This window comes from Xenopus tropicalis, chromosome 9 (genome assembly GCF_000004195.4).
Source record: "Xenopus tropicalis strain Nigerian chromosome 9, UCB_Xtro_10.0, whole genome shotgun sequence".
NCBI lineage: Eukaryota > Metazoa > Chordata > Amphibia > Anura > Pipidae > Xenopus > Xenopus tropicalis.
Genome location: NC_030685.2, coordinates 16,271,213 through 16,291,308, shown reverse-complemented (window position 1 = coordinate 16,291,308; position 20,096 = coordinate 16,271,213). Strand labels below are relative to the sequence as shown.

Sequence of the window (20,096 nt, the reverse complement as noted above, 5' to 3'; positions counted from 1 at the left end):
TCTCTTGGGGCCTTCTGTGCCTTCCCCTTATCCTTTTCCTAAAATCCCCAGATCCCAAGCCCCCATACCTCCATTAATTATCTACCATATTGCAAAAAAAAAACCATCACAACACAGGAGGGAACGGTTAAATATATATATATTTGTTAGAAAGCATTTTGTTTTTCCTTTACATGTTTGAAAAGTAAAATTAGCTCTGTCAAGCACAACCTTAGAAAGAGCCACATTTAAGAGAAGGAAGAAAAACCTCAAGTTTCTCATTAGGAAGGGTCTATGGGGGTAAACTGACTTGTAGGGGTAAAAAGGCTACAGAAGAGATGGGGGTTAATCTGGTAAAGTATTGACATCAACCTGAAGAAAGCTTAAAGGGACACTAAAATCATTCATTACCCTACCGGATTGCTCCCTTGTAGAGTTACCCATTTTGTCAAAAGGGGGCAGTATTTCTACCAGCAGTATTTCTGCCTTACTCTCTCACTTAGAAAATGAGTGTGAGCCTGTCAGCTATTACTGCATCAAGATGCCTTTATTAGTTATGTGACTTCATTGTGTCTCAGGGAGGGTGGGCATTTAGGGGTGTAGTAGAGAGCATTTTCTTCCAGCTGCCCATTTCCATTCGATTTCAGAGAAAATGAGCCTGGACAACTTGCCCAAGATAGGCTTTATTAAGCCAAGTAAGCCCTATATAGTGCCCTGTGAGGGTAGCATTCCGTTAGGGCTAATCAGTAGGGTAATTAATACTAGTAGTATCCTTCTAACGCATTACCTAGTGCATAGGCCGGTAGGGTAGAGCCAGTGGGCTTTGCATTTACCCACAGCAGGCCGAGAATTATATTCTGCATAGTACAAAGCCCCCCCCATCTGGATTATTGCCGCCATACAATTGTAACCGTATGCCCCCCCCCCCTCAAATGTATTTTGTCACCTTCTACTGTAACTCTCAAACTAGAGATTAAATATTAGAGATTTAGGGCCACATTGATCCACTGACCTGGCTTATGGTGGTCTTGAAAAGAAAAAACCCAGATGATCAAATTATACCAGCCCCCCCAACCGCTTTATTTGATACAGTTTGTTAAATAGCAATGTAAACTCTCCGAGCAGCTTCCTATCTATATCCTAATATTGTTATATATTTAAGTACATTCAGAGTACATGGGTAATGGTACCGCTGGGGGGGTCGGGAGCGAGCGCTTTACAGTATGCTGCATTTTCCCCTTTCCACCCAAGGGTTATTCTTCATCAGCTCCGGATTCAGGAAGGGGTCATTGGGTACGCCGTCCTCGATCCACTTTAGCAGCCTGTTGGGAGGAGAAGACTGGGGATTTCAACTCGTATTGATGTCACAATGGGTGTATGATAGTCACAATGGGTGAAGGATAATCACCCTGCACTCAGAAGAGGTTGCCATGGAGCAGAATACACTGGCTAAGCATTTAACTTACCCTTTAAAGACATCAGGGATGTCCCCTAACTGCCAAGAGTGGTCAATATCCTATCAAGACATGTGACCATGAGACTTTTCTATGATTGGACCAAGGTATCATTTCGCTACAAGACCCCTAAGAAGCCGCTGGGGAAGCACTGAATCCCAGCTGAACGCTGACTTTTAACTAAATACACAGAGCTTAACGAATGCAAAAGGTTGGCCAAATGCTGAATCAAATCCAGACTGGCATTTGCATGTGCAAATCTGGGCACAGCTCACACAATTGCATCGTCTGCGAACAAAGCACTATGGTTCTGGTAATAGTGAGAGCATTAATGTCCTCTGACATATGAGCCGAGTCCAAATATTGACTGCTGGGATAGGGCCAAAAATGGTATTAAATCTGTTTGGTTAGGGATTCCTGTAATATCCTTATTCTTAGAAAAGATAATTGGGAAAGGGGTGTTTTTAAAACTTTTTATAGCAGGGACTCACTCTATAACTCTGTACATCACCCCCGTGCTACTATAGGCACCATCTCCCCCTACTATACCTGCTATCCCACAGCCCCAGTCCCTTCCCAGAGGCTATTATCCCCCCACTGCTACTATAGGCACCATCTCTCCCTACTATACCTGCTATCCCACAGCCCCAGTCCCTTCCCAGAGGCTATTATCCCCCCACTGCTACTATAGGCACCATCTCTCCCTACTATACCTGCTATCCCACAGCCACAGTCCCTTCCCAGAGGCTATTATCCCCCCCACTGCTACTATAGGCACCATCTCTCCCTACTATACCTGCTATCCCACAGCCCCAGTCCCTTCCCAGAGGCTATTATCCCCCCACTGCTACTATAGGCACCATCTCTCCCTACTATACCTGCTATCCCACAGCCCCAGTCCCTTCCCAGAGGCTATTATCCCCCCCCCACTGCTACTATAGGCACCATCTCTCCCTATATACCTGCTATCACACAGCCCCAGTCCCTTCCCAGAGGCCATTATCCCCCCACTGCTACTATAGGCACCATCTCTCCCTACTATACCTGCTATCCCACAGCCCCAGTCCCTTCCCAGAGGCTATTATCCCCCCCCACTGCTACTATAGGCACCATCTCTCCCTATATACCTGCTATCACACAGCCCCAGTCCCTTCCCAGAGGCTATTATCCCCCACTGCTACTATAGGCACCATCTCTCCCTACTATACCTGCTATCCCACAGCCACAGTCCCTTCCCAGAGGCTATTATCCCCCCACTGCTACTATAGGCACCATCTCTCCCTACTATACCTGCTATCCCACAGCCCCAGTCCCTTCCCAGAGGCTATTATCCCCCCCCACTGCTACTATAGGCACCATCTCTCCCTATATACCTGCTATCACACAGCCCCAGTCCCTTCCCAGAGGCCATTATCCCCCCACTGCTACTATAGGCACCATCTCTCCCTACTATACCTGCTATCCCACAGCCCCAGTCCCTTCCCAGAGGCTATTATCCCCCCCCACTGCTACTATAGGCACCATCTCTCCCTACTATACCTGCTATCCCACAGCCCCAGTCCCTTCCCAGAGGCTATTATCCCGCCACTGCTACTATAGGCACCATCTATCCCTACTATACCTGCTATCCCACAGCCCCAGTCCCTTCCCAGAGGCTATTATCCCACTGCTACTATAGGCACCATCTCTCCCTACTATACCTGCTATCCCACAGCCCCAGTCCCTTCCCAGAGGCTATTATCCCCCCACTGCTACTATAGGCACCATCTCCCCCTACTATACCTGCTATCCCACAGCCCCAGTCCCTTCCCAGAGGCTATTATCCCCCCACTGCTACTATAGGCACCATCTCTCCCTACTATACCTGCTATCCCACAGCCCCAGTCCCTTCCCAGAGGCTATTATCCCCCCACTGCTACTATAGGCACCATCTCTCCCTACTATACCTGCTATCCCACAGCCACAGTCCCTTCCCAGAGGCTATTATCCCCCCCACTGCTACTATAGGCACCATCTCTCCCTACTATACCTGCTATCCCACAGCCCCAGTCCCTTCCCAGAGGCTATTATCCCCCCACTGCTACTATAGGCACCATCTCTCCCTACTATACCTGCTATCCCACAGCCCCAGTCCCTTCCCAGAGGCTATTATCCCCCCCCCCACTGCTACTATAGGCACCATCTCTCCCTATATACCTGCTATCACACAGCCCCAGTCCCTTCCCAGAGGCCATTATCCCCCCACTGCTACTATAGGCACCATCTCTCCCTACTATACCTGCTATCCCACAGCCCCAGTCCCTTCCCAGAGGCTATTATCCCCCCCCACTGCTACTATAGGCACCATCTCTCCCTATATACCTGCTATCACACAGCCCCAGTCCCTTCCCAGAGGCTATTATCCCCCCACTGCTACTATAGGCACCATCTCTCCCTACTATACCTGCTATCCCACAGCCACAGTCCCTTCCCAGAGGCTATTATCCCCCCACTGCTACTATAGGCACCATCTCTCCCTACTATACCTGCTATCCCACAGCCCCAGTCCCTTCCCAGAGGCTATTATCCCCCCCACTGCTACTATAGGCACCATCTCTCCCTATATACCTGCTATCACACAGCCCCAGTCCCTTCCCAGAGGCCATTATCCCCCCACTGCTACTATAGGCACCATCTCTCCCTACTATACCTGCTATCCCACAGCCCCAGTCCCTTCCCAGAGGCTATTATCCCCCCCCACTGCTACTATAGGCACCATCTCTCCCTACTATACCTGCTATCCCACAGCCCCAGTCCCTTCCCAGAGGCTATTATCCCGCCACTGCTACTATAGGCACCATCTATCCCTACTATACCTGCTATCCCACAGCCCCAGTCCCTTCCCAGAGGCTATTATCCCACTGCTACTATAGGCACCATCTCTCCCTACTATACCTGCTATCCCACAGCCCCAGTCCCTTCCCAGAGGCTATTATCCCCCCACTGCTACTATAGGCACCATCTCTCCCTACTATACCTGCTATCCCACAGCCCCAGTCCCTTCCCAGAGGCTATTATCCCCCCACTGCTACTATAGGCACCATCTCTCCCTACTATACCTGCTATCCCACAGCCCCAGTCCCTTCCCAGAGGCTATTATCCCACTGCTACTATAGGCACCATCTCTCCCTACTATACCTGCTATCCCACAGCCCCAGTCCCTTCCCAGAGGCTATTATCCCACTGCTACTATAGGCACCATCTCTCCCTACTATACCTGCTATCCCACAGCCCCAGTCCCTTCCCAGAGGCTATTATCCCACTGCTACTATAGGCACCATCTCTCCCTACTATACCTGCTATCACACAGCCCCAGTCCCTTCCCAGAGGCTATTATCCCCCCACTGCTACTATAGGCACCATCTCTCCCTACTATACCTGCTATCCCACAGCCCCAGTCCCTTCCCAGAGACTATTATCCCACTGCTACTATAGGCACCATCTCTCCCTACTATACCTGCTATCTCACAGCCATAGTCCCTTCCCAGACTATCACACCAGCACAGTGTCGGTACTCACTCTGGTATAGATTTGGAACACATCTCTCTCTTGTAAGCCAGCTGGTACTTCAGACTCTCTACCTCCTTCTTCATCTGTGGAGCATCCATTTCATCCATTGTAGCGGAGTTAAGTGGTACAAGCCCTTGGAGAATACTGTGTAATACAGGAAAGAAATTCAGCACAGGGCACACAACCTGAATTTAAAGCAACAAGCCCAGGTTCCAATACATTATCTATCCATTCTGCGTTCTACTCTACAAGCACAGGGCATCTGCTGAACAGGACCCTAAGTTAGAGAAGAGGAATACAGAGGGGAAAGCTTACATAAAATGGGAGTATTCAGCACCTACATTTGTTGCTGAACTACATCTGCCAGCATCTGGTGAAGTTCTAGTTCAACTATAAGGGGGAAGACACATGGAGCTACTAGTAGCAGCTTCTTGTCATGGCCAGAAAATCCCCTGCCATAGACAATACTGACAATTGCCAATGCTAAAACACACATAGAGACAATGATCAGTAAATGATCAGCATTGTCTATTTTAGTAGCTGCTACTAGTAGCTCCGTGTGTCTTCACCCTTACAGGCTGGATATCTATAATATAAATACTGGACCCCCTGTACCTCCTGGGCTGATACTTTCTCTATTCCTAGGCACCGGGTCCCAGTTACAAACCTGGACTTCCAGCCTATTGTGCTTCTGGCAATCTCAGCATTACCCAGAATTGTAGAAACCCAATGAGCCCTGAACTGGTGGCTCGTTCTTACCTGCCGGGGGCCACGAGCCTAACGCCTTGGGGTCGCCTCTCCTTTCTGATGCTCAGCCGATTTCTCTATTTGCATGGACAGGAGCTTCGGCATTCAAATCTGCAGAGAGAATTTGATTGTGATTTGAATGTTCCAGTGGCGGAGCACGTGTGTGACATAGGGAGGGCCCGGAGCCACTGCTGAGCCAGAGCAAGTAGGGCAGCCGCGGTGCTACGGTGGTCTAAGCGCCTGGGGGGATGCTAAAGTAGGGCAGGAACAGGCCGGGAAGGGTTGATTCACACATTCAGTGCCAGTAAAGGGGAAATAAACCCAAAAATAAATGCAGCACAAACCAGTTCTCCTCCAGGTCTGTTAATCAGCCGGCTGCCGCTCCATTGTTTCAGGGGTCGGAATCACTGCAGAGAATCTAAACCCCCCCAGGCTCGGGGCTTTCGCTCGTCATTACAATTACAAATAACTTTAAAATGCAAATTGTACTGTCAGGCCCCCATCTGCCAGCCCCCTCCCCCCCCCATACACTGAGCTGCCTGCGAGCGTGCCTGTGCCCTTAATTGAGATGGGATATAGTGTAACAGATGCTGCCGGGGCGCATTAGCTGAACATGTAGGAAATGTAAATAGGAAGGTATTTATTACCAGCGCAATGATTTACCAGACTTACAGCTTTAATTAAGGGTGAAGACACACTGGGCTACTAGTAGCAGCTACTATTTCATGGCTGCTAAACTCCAGAAAATCCCCTGCCATAGACAATACTGGGAATTGCCTCTGCTAAAACACACGTAGATACAATTATCAGTAATTGATCAGCATTGTCTGTTTTACAATAGCTGCTACTAGTAGCTCTGTGTGTCTTCACCCTAAAGACTATTACAGCTTGGTAGCTTGTCACCCTGAGAGCTTGGTTGAGTAGGAACAGTGTTAAGGTGGCCATACATGGGCCGATTGTAGCTGCCGATATGGGTCCCTTGGACGGATTCGGCAGCTTATCGGCCCATGTAGGGGCAGAAACGACGGCCATACCTGACCAATATCTGCCCTGAAATTGGCCAGATATCGATCGGGCAGGTTAAAAAATTCAGTCGGATAGGGGACTACATCGACTCGTTGATGCGGTCCCCGAACCGACTGCCCCATTGCCGCCATTGTAATTTGATCGTTTGGGCCCAGGGCCAAACGAACGATTAACCTACATGTTCCCCGATATCGCCCACCCGTAGGTGGGGATATTGGGTGAAGATCCGCTCGCTTGGCGACCTCACCAAGCAAGCGAATCTTCATGTGTATGGGGACCTTTACTCTATGCAGGAAAGTCTCATTACAAAGTCCAACCCCCCCCCCCCACCATTTATTTCTATGGATGCCCTTGTGGATCAGGCAATTGGAGCTGCTGGTCACAGTGATTGTCTTAGGAATGAATGGGGCGGTGGGGTATATTCAGGGGGGTTTGTAGCAGCTAATTGCCCTTCCTAAGATGAATGGTCCTTAACCTTTTGGACAAATTTTGGTTGGGAGGCTGCCGGGCAGGCAATATACTCGGGCCAGTACACTAGGGGCCAATCAGCGGCATTTATCCATTCATGTATGACCAGCTTTACTTGCATTCTCCTGCCCTGGATAGGGCTGCCACCCAGCTGGTAAAATAGCGTCTGGGCCAGTATCACCGGTAATGTATTTGCCAGTAAATTTGTAATGACCTCTTGTTCCACCCCTGATCCTCCCCATTTCCTACCTTTTTTTGGCCTGATTCCCAAAGAATCTGCCCTTCCGCACCATCACTTTGGCAGTCAACTCCATAACTCCGCCCCTCCTATGTCATCAACACCCTCACTCAGGTCATTGGCCCACTCCCCTCACTCCCCAGAGGCAATCTGTTCCAATCTATTGTAGCTTATCCAGAGCAGTCTCTCTACAAAGCAGAGAGGGCTTGCTGCCCTGATGTTTGGAGCCTTTGCAGCAATGCCATTATCTGTGGATCTCTGTTTTTTGTTACTAACTGGACGCGCCACCTAGTGGCAGCCTAGAGAATCTATTAGAAAATATGAAAGGGACAGTGTCCCTTTAAAAGGAATCGGTACCCAGAGTCCTGCATATCCCCCCCACCAAAAAAGCTTTAGCCAAAAGCTGCAAGTACCGGTGTCTGCTCTCTGTGTCACTAATGAACCCAAAACAGAAGATAATGATGGCAACACTGCCTGGGGCCTCTCCCCTGAGACTCAGCGGAGCTGTATGCAGCGATAATTGCAAAATCCGTAGTAAAGGGAAAGTACTGAGCTAAAGGGAAGTATTGTATCTATCTATATATCTATCATCTATATATCTATTTCTATATATCTTTCTATCTATCTATTTCTATCTATCATCTATATATCTATCTATCTATCTATCTATCTATTTCTTTCTATCTATAAACGTGTATGTATCTATCATCTATATATCTATTTCTTTCTATCTGTCTCTATATCTATCTATCTATCTATCTATCTATCTATCTATCTATCTATCTATAAACGTGTATCTATCTGTCTTTCTATTTCTATCTATATATCTATTTCTATCTATTATCTATCTATCATCTATATATCTTTTTCTATATATCTTTAAACGTGTATCTATCATCTATATATTTCTATCTATCTGTCTATCTATATATCTATTTCTATCTATCATCTATATAATTATTTCTTTCTATCTATCTATCTATCTATCTATCTATCTATCTATCTATAAACATGTATCTAGCTGTCTATCTATATATCTATTTCTATCTATCATCTATATAATTATTTCTATCTATCTATCTATCTATCTATCTATCTATCTATAAACATGTATCTAGCTGTCTATCTATATATCTATTTCTAACTATCATCTATCTATCTGTCTATCTATCAATCTTTTTCTCTATATCTATAAATGTTTATCTATCATCTATATATCTATTTCTTTCTATCTATAAACGTGTATCTATCTATCATATATATATCTTTTTCTATCTAGCTATAAGAGTGTATGTCTCTGTCTATATATCTATTTCTATCTATCTGTCTATCTATCTATCTATCTGTCTATAAAAGTGTATCTATCTATCATCTATCTATCTATCTATCTATAAAGTGTATCTATCTATCATCTATCTATCCATCCATCTATCTATCTATCTATCTATCTATCTATCTATCTATCTATCTATAAAAGTGTATCTATCTATCATCTATCTATCTATAAATGTTTATCTATCTGTAACCCACACAGTGAGAACTGACAAGTCTGAAAGAGTCCGATAAATACCTTGTTAAGGCTCAATAAATAGATTGCATAATCTGTCTCAGAAAAGAAGGGGGAAGAACTTTCCGTTGCACCGGGCAGGAGGAAGCGCTGTGGTGCGAGAAGCAGCAGTAAGTGAGAGAAAATTCTGGAAAGAAAATAAAAATAATATAAAGGAAAGTTTATTAGAAGGAGAACTAGACACTGGGACAAATCCTTGGGTAAATTTGCTCCTGGTCACTATCTTACCCCCATGCAGTCCCCCCAAGTGTATAAAAACAAATCGACTGGCCTGTTCTTAGCAACTTTTCATTTGAAACCCCCCTTTAGTTTGCGGGTACGGGTGGGACAATCGGGGGACTTGGGGTCAGTGGATCTACAGATTAAGTCCAAAGCTCTATAATATTAATTCATTCAGACACGTGAACCGGCAGCCACTAAAGGAAATCACTTTTCATATGGTGGCACAACACTAATTGCAAGCTCTTCTGGCAAGCAGGTCTAGTAACATCATATGGGGATATTTTGTTTTCTCACTGAACCACAACCCCAATAACAACCTTTATATATTAGTGACAAGACCACCACCCAACTTTTTCTAATGCGTATGGTTATAACATGCCAAACTGTATAACTAAGCTCTTTGCTAAGGCTAACAAGGGATGCTGGGAGCTGTAGTTTCATGATAGCGGGAAGGCTGCCGGCCAAAGGTCAGCAATCTCATTATTCGTAAGTAAATTAATGTTTTTTCCCCCATGCTTCAGTTCATTGTTTACATTTCATATATGTGCCACATCACTGATAGCCGGGCTACAGATAAACAGGCAACGTGCATCTCCCGAGTGAGTGATTGGTGCAGTACAAGAGGGGTTATAGTTGGTGATGAGCAGAACTGCCCCCTTTGAATTTGTGGAAATGGTGAAATTTTGACAAACAAAGACTCATTGCAAAATTTTAGCAGAGATTTGTCGGGTGAAAAAGTTTACTTATCCTTTGTAATGTTCTGTATATTCCACATAGTGTGTCACCTAGAGCAAACTGTGGGTAGGTACATTGGGTAAAAGGTAAAAAATGTGCCATTTGAGAGTACAGGTAGCACAGCAGTGGGTTGGCAGGTATTGTAGGGAGAGATGGTGCCTATAGTAGCAGTGGGGGGATAATAGCCTCTGGGAAGGGACTGAGGCTGTGGGATAGCAGGTATAGTAGGGAGAGATGGTGCCTATAGTAGCAGTGGGGGGATAATAGCCTCTGGGAAGGGACTGGGGCTGTGGGATAGCAGGTATAGTAGGGAGAGATGGTGCCTATAGTAGCAGTGGGATAATAGCCTCTGGGAAGGGACTGGGGCTGTGGGATAGCAGGTATAGTAGGGAGAGATGGTGCCTATAGTAGCAGTGGGATAATAGCCTCTGGGAAGGGACTGGGGCTGTGGGATAGCAGGTATAGTAGGGAGAGATGGTGCCTATAGTAGCAGTGGGATAATAGCCTCTGGGAAGGGACTGGGGCTGTGGGATAGCAGGTATAGTAGGGAGAGATGGTGCCTATAGTAGCAGTGGGGGGATAATAGCCTCTGGGAAGGGACTGGGGCTGTGGGATAGCAGGTATAGTAGGGAGAGATGGTGCCTATAGTAGCAGTGGGGGGATAATAGCCTCTGGGAAGGGACTGGGGCTGTGGGATAGCAGGTATAGTAGGGAGAGATGGTGCCTATAGTAGCAGTGGGGGGATAATAGCCTCTGGGAAGGTACTGGGGCTGTGGGATAGCAGGTATAGTAGGGAGAGATGGTGCCTATAGTAGCAGTGGGGGGATAATAGCCTCTGGGAAGGGACTGGGCCTGGGGATAGCAGGTATAGTAGGGAGAGATGGTGCCTATAGTAGCAGTGGGGGGATAATAGCCTCTGGGAAGGGACTGGGGCTGTGGGATAGCAGGTATAGTAGGGAGAGATGGTGCCAATAGTAGCAGTGGGATAGTAGCCTCTGGGAAAGGACTGGGGCTGTGGGATAGCAGGTATAGTAGGGAGAGATGGTGCCTATAGTAGCAGTGGGATAGTAGCCTCTGGGAAGGGATTGGGGCTGTGGGATAGCAGGTATAGTAGGGAGAGATGGTACCTATAGTAGCAGTGGGGGGATAATAGCCTCTGGGAAGGGACTGGGGCTGTGGGATAGCAGGTATAGTAGGGAGAGATGGTGCCTATAGTAGCAGTGGGGGGATAATAGCCTCTGGGAAGGGACTGTGGCTGTGGGATTGCAGGTATAGTAGGGAGAGATGGTGCCTATAGTAGCAGTGGGGGATAATAGCCTCTGGGAAGGGACTGTGGCTGTGGGATTGCAGGTATAGTAGGGAGAGATGGTGCCTATAGTAGCAGTGGGGGATAATAGCCTCTGGGAAGGGACTGGGGCTGTGGGATAGCAGGTATAGTAGGGAGAGATGGTGGGATAATAGCCTCTGGGAAGGGACTGGGGCTGTGGGATGGCAGGTATAGTAGGGAGAGATGGTGCCTATAGTAGCAGTGGGGGGATAATAGCCTCTGGGAAGGGACTGGGGCTGTGGGATAGCAGGTATAGTAGGGAGAGATGGTGCCTATAGTAGCAGTGGGGGGATAATAGCCTCTGGGAAGGGACTGTGGCTGTGGGATAGCAGGTATAGTAGGGAGAGATGGTGCCTATAGTAGCAGTGGGGGGATAATAGCCTCTGGGAAGGGACTGGGGCTGTGGGATAGCAGGTATAGTAGGGAGAGATGGTGCCTATAGTAGCAGTGGGATAATAGTCTCTGGGAAGGGACTGTGGCTTTGGGATAGCAGGTATAGTAGGGAGAGATGGTGCCTATAGTAGCAGTGGGGGGATAATAGCCTCTGGGAAGGGACTGGGGCTGTGGGATAGCAGGTATAGTAGGGAGAGATGGTGCCTATAGTAGCAGTGGGGGGATAATAGCCTCTGGGAAGGGACTGGGGCTGTGGGATAGCAGGTATAGTAGGGAGAGATGGTGCCAATAGTAGCAGTGGGATAGTAGCCTCTGGGAAAGGACTGGGGCTGTGGGATAGCAGGTATAGTAGGGAGAGATGGTGCCTATAGTAGCAGTGGGATAGTAGCCTCTGGGAAGGGACTGGGGCTGTGGGATAGCAGGTATAGTAGGGAGAGATGGTGCCTATAGTAGCAGTGGGATAGTAGCCTCTGGGAAGGGACTGGGGCTGTGGGATAGCAGGTATAGTAGGGAGAGATGGTACCTATAGTAGCAGTGGGGGGATAATAGCCTCTGGGAAGGGACTGGGGCTGTGGGATAGCAGGTATAGTAGGGAGAGATGGTGCCTATAGTAGCAGTGGGGGGATAATAGCCTCTGGGAAGGGACTGGGGCTGTGGGATTGCAGGTATAGTAGGGAGAGATGGTGCCTATAGTAGCAGTGGGGGATAATAGCCTCTGGGAAGGGACTGGGGCTGTGGGATAGCAGGTATAGTAGGGAGAGATGGTGGGATAATAGCCTCTGGGAAGGGACTGTGGCTGTGGGATAGCAGGTATAGTAGGGAGAGATGGTGCCTATAGTAGCAGTGGGGGGATAATAGCCTCTGGGAAGGGACTGGGGCTGTGGGATAGCAGGTATAGTAGGGAGAGATGGTGCCTATAGTAGCAGTGGGGGGATAATAGCCTCTGGGAAGGGACTGGGGCTGTGGGATAGCAGGTATAGTAGGGAGAGATGGTGCCTATAGTAGCAGTGGGGGGATAATAGCCTCTGGGAAGGGACTGGGGCTGTGGGATAGCAGGTATAGTAGGGAGAGATGGTGCCTATAGTAGCAGTGGGGGGATAATAGCCTCTGGGAAGGGACTGGGGCTGTGGGATAGCAGGTATAGTAGGGAGAGATGGTGCCTATAGTAGCAGTGGGGGGATAATAGCCTCTGGGAAGGGACTGGGGCTGTGGGATAGCAGGTATAGTAGGGAGAGATGGTGCCTATAGTAGCAGTGGGGGGATAATAGCCTCTGGGAAGGGACTGGGGCTGTGGGATAGCAGGTATAGTAGGGAGAGATGGTGCCTATAGTAGCAGTGGGGGGATAATAGCCTCTGGGAAGGGACTGTGGCTGTGGGATAACAGGTATAGTAGGGAGAGATGGTGCCTATAGTAGCAGTGGGGGGATAATAGCCTCTGGGAAGGGACTGGGGCTGTGGGATAGCAGGTATAGTAGGGAGAGATGGTGCCTATAGTAGCAGTGGGGGGATAATAGCCTCTGGGAAGGGACTGTGGCTGTGGGATAGCAGGTATAGTAGGGAGAGATGGTGCCTATAGTAGCAGTGGGATAATAGTCTCTGGGAAGGGACTGTGGCTTTGGGATAGCAGGTATAGTAGGGAGAGATGGTGCCTATAGTAGCAGTGGGGGGATAATAGCCTCTGGGAAGGGACTGGGGCTGTGGGATAGCAGGTATAGTAGGGAGAGATGGTGCCTATAGTAGCAGTGGGGGGATAATAGCCTCTGGGAAGGGACTGGGGCTGTGGGATAGCAGGTATAGTAGGGAGAGATGGTGCCAATAGTAGCAGTGGGATAGTAGCCTCTGGGAAAGGACTGGGGCTGTGGGATAGCAGGTATAGTAGGGAGAGATGGTGCCTATAGTAGCAGTGGGATAGTAGCCTCTGGGAAGGGACTGGGGCTGTGGGATAGCAGGTATAGTAGGGAGAGATGGTGCCTATAGTAGCAGTGGGATAGTAGCCTCTGGGAAGGGACTGGGGCTGTGGGATAGCAGGTATAGTAGGGAGAGATGGTACCTATAGTAGCAGTGGGGGGATAATAGCCTCTGGGAAGGGACTGGGGCTGTGTGATAGCAGGTATAGTAGGGAGAGATGGTGCCTATAGTAGCAGTGGGGGGATAATAGCCTCTGGGAAGGGACTGTGGCTGTGGGATTGCAGGTATAGTAGGGAGAGATGGTGCCTATAGTAGCAGTGGGGGATAATAGCCTCTGGGAAGGGACTGGGGCTGTGGGATAGCAGGTATAGTAGGGAGAGATGGTGGGATAATAGCCTCTGGGAAGGGACTGTGGCTGTGGGATAGCAGGTATAGTAGGGAGAGATGGTGCCTATAGTAGCAGTGGGGGGATAATAGCCTCTGGGAAGGGACTGGGGCTGTGGGATAGCAGGTATAGTAGGGAGAGATGGTGCCTATAGTAGCAGTGGGGGGATAATAGCCTCTGGGAAGGGACTGGGGCTGTGGGATAGCAGGTATAGTAGGGAGAGATTGTGCCTATAGTAGCAGTGGGGGGATAATAGCCTCTGGGAAGGGACTGTGGCTGTGGGATAACAGGTATAGTAGGGAGAGATGGTGCCTATAGTAGCAGTGGGGGGATAATAGCCTCTGGGAAGGGACTGGGGCTGTGGGATAGCAGGTATAGTAGGGAGAGATGGTGCCTATAGTAGCAGTGGGGGGATAATAGCCTCTGGGAAGGGACTGGGGCTGTGGGATAGCAGGTATAGTAGGGAGAGATGGTGCCTATAGTAGCAGTGGGGGGATAATAGCCTCTGGGAAGGGACTGGGGCTGTGGGATAGCAGGTATAGTAGGGAGAGATGGTGCCTATAGTAGCAGTAGGACAGAGTATCAGTTGGTTGTAGCTGAACAATAACTAATCTGCGCTACTTTATATAAATAGGCCTGCAAAGTCTGTTTTGCCCCGGGCCGCGCCGCTAAGAATGGCCCCATCAATATATTAACCCTTGCCTGCAGGGAGGGCTCCCCGTCACGCCTAAGTTAAGAGACAAACCAATCACTCACCTCATGCGTCTGGGGCAGAATTGGGGTGTCGCTTCCTACGAGGAGGGTCGGGGGGCAGATGTGCCCGGCAGCCGAGTAAGAAGTCCGAGTGGCCTCTTTGCAGGATGAATCCAGTTAAATCTGCCAGGAAGCCAGAATGTAATCTGTTAATGCCCGGCCAATCCAGCTGCATTACAGGGGGGGAGACAGCGGATCAGGAGGATGTTCTTTTGGATTCCCTGGTAATTTTTATATTGTAGCCCCCCCTCGGCCCAGGCTGATATAATGCCGGCCTTACGGAACGTTCTACGGACACAGCCCGGATCTCTCTGAGCACTTAAATGCTCTCAGCACTAAGTGGCGGCTGCTTTCCTATAGGAAAAAGCACACACACAGCAGGCGGCAGGGACGGCCTCAGATGGCGCTGTGGCTAATGACATGCGATGTTTGGCTACCATAGCTACCTGTCTGAGAGATGCTCTGCTAATTGCCTCCCCGGGGGAAACTCTAGCAGCGAGGCAGCTGCCTGTGTGGCTTTAGGATCCTGACGCCCAAATACTCGGCAGCCTTAGGTCTCCCTTATGAACGCAGAGCAGTCATTGGACGCAAATAGGCAATTTGTACCCCCACCCCCTGCGTAATTGTGGTTACCAGCTACAAATTAGCGTCTGTTTTGGTAAATTGCACCTAAGGTGGGGTTTACACGCCCCCCCTCCCCCCTAAGCGTATTTGCGTCAGTATGGCGGCACTTTATGTCATTCACTTGGCGCAAGTCGGTTGTGGCTATTGGGAGCCCTGGGCCCAAACCCACCCACTGACTGATCATTTGCACAAAATCTATATTCATATACTGTATCATGGACCAGGAATCAGGCTGTGTTATTACCTGGCCAAGCCCCGCCCCCCAGCCTTGTAATACAATGGGAGGCCTATGGGAAAAGGAAAGTGAGACAAGTAATATAAACCTGTCAGGGTCGGACTGGGCCGCTGGGACACCGGGAAAAATCCCTGTGGGCCCCGGCTCTAGTGGGCCCCGGCGGCCCAGACCCAACCCTTGCTGCACTCCCTCTGCCCGACCGCTCCTCCCGACGCATTAAATTACGCACTCTCGGGGGAGGACGTCGGGTGGGGGTGCTGCGTGGGGGGTTAGGGGGGCCCCTGGTGGGGGGGGAGACTTAGGGGATGCGGCCGGCAGGGGCACCTGCAGTCCGACGTGAAACCTGTCACATTTATGTTCCCCCCCCCCAGGGATTCTGACTGACTAAACGGGTCACGAGAGCAGGGCAGGCCCGGACTGGCAATCTGTGGATTCTGGCAAATGCCAGAGGGGCTGCTGTAAGGTTCCATAGACAGTCACTATTTATTGGGCTGGGGGGCTGTTTGGGCCTCTGGGTACTGGGAATGCCAGGGACTATTTTGTATCCCAGTCTGAACCTTCAACAGGGGACACAGTTTAGTCACCAAGAGAGGCACCAATCACAATATGGCCCCCATTTACTATGTAATGTTCTAATAACTGCATCAGATCTATCTATCTATCTATCTGTCTGTATATCTAGCTATCTATAAGATCTATGTCTATCTATCCATCTATCTATCAATCTACTATCTATCTGTCTGTCTGTCTATCTATCTATCTATCTATCTATCTTTCTATCATCTATCTATCTATTGCTATCTCTCTCTCTCTTTCTTTCTATCTTATCTATCTATATCTCTATCTATCTTCCTATCTAGCTATCATCTATCTATGTCTATCAGTCTGTCTGTCTATCATCTATTGATATATCAGTCTATCTATCTATCTATCTATCTATCATCTCTATCTATATATCATCTATCTATTTATTTATCTATCATCTATCTATCTATCATCTATCTATCATCTATCTATCTATCATCTATCTATCTATCATCTATCTATTTATTTATCTATCATCTATCTATCTATCATCTATCTATCATCTATCTATCTATCATCTATCTATTTATTTATCTATCATCTATCTATCTATCATCTATCTATCATCTATCTATCTATCATCTATCTGTCTATCTATTTATCTATTCAGGGCGCTGTTGCCATGAGGCGAGTTGAGAATCTCTTCTTAGCAACAGCACCCTCAGTTACCGGGGGGGGGGGGGGCAATAAGACTATCCTGAGACAAAATTCTGTTTTTTAAATCTGTAATTCTGCTCTGCTAGTGTAGAAAGCACAACGTCTATCTATCTGTCTGTCTGTCTGTCTGTCTATCTATCTGTCTGTCTATCTGTCTGTCTGTCTATCTGTCTGTCTGTCTGTCTGTCTATCTATATCTGTCTGTCTGTCTGTCTGTCTGTCTATCTATCTGTCTGTCTGTCTATCTATCTATCTATATCTATCTATCGATCTATCTGTCTGTCTGTCTGTGTGTCTATTTAATTCTATAATTTATCTTGTCCTATTCTCAGATGAGCCCATAGATGGGGGAGGGGGGTTCCATACAGAGGGGTGCAGGTAGGGAGAAGCTGTAGAACAAATTGTGCCCGGGATGGAGTTTTTGGCTGGAGAATCCGTATGGGAGTTGGAGCCTGGGAATGTGCCAGAGGGGTCTCAGCCCGTGATGCCCCCCGTTCCCTGACCCGCAGGGTGTTACTGCCCCCGGTGCATTACATATATGAGATATCTGGATAAAGCAGTCATATAGAGAATATAAGCAGATTACTGGAGAGATGCCCCAGATATTATGAATTTGGTGCATCTGTCACTTTGGCAACAACCCAGATAGAAAGGCCAAGTTAATCCCCTGACAAGTGCCCCCCATTTATAAATTGGAAAAAAAGTGTATTTTATCCTTATCTGGGAGGTAATCCTTTCACTGCCAAATGGCCGGGTATCTGATATCTGTTTCACATTCTCAGGGGCTTTGCTGACAATATGGTGTCACTCTCGTGTCTCACAGGGAGAGGCTCCGACACAAACGGGCTTTATTAGACTCTATGGCAGCGCCGCCCAAAGTGTGGGGCACCTGAAAGGGCTTAAAGCAGCGGCTGGGGGGCTGGGGCTGGGGGGCAGCCTGATCATAAGATGGGTGTGAGCTTTGGGGACATTGCCTAGTTACTTTCCTAGATACACCTGAAAGCCCAGCTTGTAGGGCAGTTAGGGTGAGATTTGGGGAGAGTGTCTATTTGCTCTACTAGATACACCTGAAAGCCCAGCTTGAAGGCAGTTAGGGTGAGATTTGGGGAGAATGTCTATTTGGACTACTAGATACACCTGAAAGCCCAGCTTGAAGGCAGTAAGGGTGAGATTTGGGGAGAATGTCTATTTGCTCTACTAGATACACCTGAAAGCCCAGCTTGTAGGGCAGTTAGGGTGAGATTTGGGGAGAGTGTCTATTTGCCCTACTAGATACACCTGAAAGCCCAGCTTGAAGGCAGTAAGGGTGAGATTTGGGGAGAGTGTCTATTTGCCCTACTAGATACACCTGAAAGCCCAGCTTGAAGGCAGTAAGGGTGAGATTTGGGGAGAGTGTCTATTTGCTCTACTAGATACACCTGAAAGCCCAGCTTGAAGGTCAGTTAGGGTGAGATTTGGGGAGAGTGTCTATTTGCCCTACTAGATACACCTGGAATCCTCGCTCACAGGTCAGCTGGAGTAATATTTGGAGATGGTGCCTATTTGCCCTTCCAAGCTCAACCCCCAGTATCCCTGTATCCTTATTATAAGCTTATCGGGGCTCTTCCCCCAAGAGGAAATAAGGGAAGCAATTTCCCACCAGCTCCAAGTAGCATCTCCTGACTTCCCAGGGAGCCATAAACCTGAGTCTGTACAATGTGCTGCCCTCTAGTGGATGCCCTGGGCTACAGCAATGGAGTGCAGATTCCTATATAAATACTAAAAAGCCCATTCCTTACCTGGCGATGTTCCTGCCGAGCAGAAGTTGATGCAAATAAACAAGGGGAGTCGTGGGTGACAGCACCCCACCTTATGATCCCATCACATTCCAGGCCCCTATTTATAAGGGTGGGCTCTGGGTTCAGCCATATTGCTGATTGGTTCCCTGTGTAACCTGATCGCCGGGAGAAACTGGAAAATATTCCGCTATACGTGCCAGCGTTATATTTGTATTATTCTCCTGTATAATTCAGCAAGAGCCTGATAAATATTTCACTGTGATTGTAACCCGTATCACTCGCACTGAACATCCCTTGTGCCACCGTCCCAAAATAGTCCTCTCTATCCCCTCTAATGGCCTTCATTTAAAGGGCAAGTTCATTTCAATAACATACTGTACCATGGAAAAAGCTCTTTTTAAGGGCAACTGCCCCTTTGACATTATTTGAAAGATTGTACAAGGGAAAGTGATGGATATGCCAGCTCAGTCACAGCGTCCATGGGAGGAATATGGCATCCCAGGAGGGCTATGGGGGAAGGTAGGTTGGATTTTAGAACAACGTTATGCTACAAGGCTGAAGCTGACATAGGAGAAAAGATGATCTTTAGCCAATTTGGCTCCAACCTTCTGGGCCAAACTGGGATGATCCAGTCAGATCATAAGGGCATAGGGGAACCTGCAAGCGAAGGCCTCATCAATTCACCAACTTGGTCCCCACCCAATGGGATTTTTTAACCAGCCAGTTATGAGCCAGTCTAGACTATCAGGAAGCCCCCATTCCAGGGCCAGTAAGTGGCTAGCTTGGTATAAAGGGGCTGATTTGGCAGCTTTATTGGCCTGTGTACGGCCACCTGTAGCAACAAATTACACAGCAAGGGTATCCAACTGGTGGGCTAAATGCAGCCTTTCCAAATGGCTCTCAGCTCTAACCCACCTAATGGGGTCCTCACCCCCATGTGATTTTCTAAAATACCCAACCATGAGGCCCAATTCCCTAACCAATCAGCTACAGTCAGTAGATTTTAGAGGCCCATGTATGGCCAACTTTAGCAACACCATCAAAGCTGGCAAGGATATCCAACTGGAGGCCGGTGGGCCAAATGCAGCCTTTCAAAATGGCTCTCAGCTCTAATGCACCTAATGTGGTCCTCACCCCCATGCAATTTTCTAACCTACCCAAACCAGGTATCAGTCAGTATGAGGCCCAATTCCCTAACCAATCAGCAACAGTCAGTAGTAGAGGCCTGTATATGGGCAACTTTAGCAACACCATCAAAGCTGGCAAGGATATCCAACTGGAGGCCTTTGGGCCAGATGCAGCCTTTCAAAATGGCTCTCAGCTCTAACCCATCTAATGTGGTGCTCACCCCCATGAAATTTTCTAACCTACCCAAGCAGATACCAATCAGATAGGCAGCGGTGAGGCCCAAGTCCCTAACTAATAAGCTTCAGTCAGTAGCTTTTATAGGCCCGTGTATGGCCAAC

The 20,096-nt window shown here is 48.3% G+C and overlaps 1 protein-coding gene across 4 annotated transcripts; it reads right to left on the bottom strand.

Annotated features, from left to right (window-relative positions):
* Positions 1-122: 122 nt before the first annotated feature.
* On the bottom strand, positions 123-15,123 carry gng13 (guanine nucleotide binding protein (G protein), gamma 13). Of its 4 annotated transcripts, XM_031892613.1 has the most exons (5): positions 14,755-15,123; positions 9,032-9,155; positions 5,742-5,840; positions 4,992-5,128; positions 123-1,301 (listed from the first exon to the last, which is right to left on the bottom strand). In XM_031892613.1, the coding sequence occupies exons 4-5, from the start codon at positions 5,087-5,089 to the stop codon at positions 1,196-1,198; spliced, it is 204 nt and encodes a 67-aa protein (XP_031748473.1). In that variant the 5' UTR covers positions 5,090-5,128; positions 5,742-5,840; positions 9,032-9,155; positions 14,755-15,123; the 3' UTR covers positions 123-1,195.
* Between the last annotated feature and the right edge of the window lie 4,973 nt (positions 15,124-20,096).

Excerpts from the sequence above, each read along its gene's own strand:
- gng13 (XM_031892613.1), bottom strand. The coding sequence starts at position 5,089 with ATGGATGAAATGGATGCTCCACAGATGAAGAAGGAGGTAGAGAGTCTG. Across the intron at positions 1,302-4,991 it reads TGTTCCAAATCTATACCAGA|GCTGCTAAAGTGGATCGAGG; the intron begins GTGAGTACCGAC and ends TCCTCCCAACAG.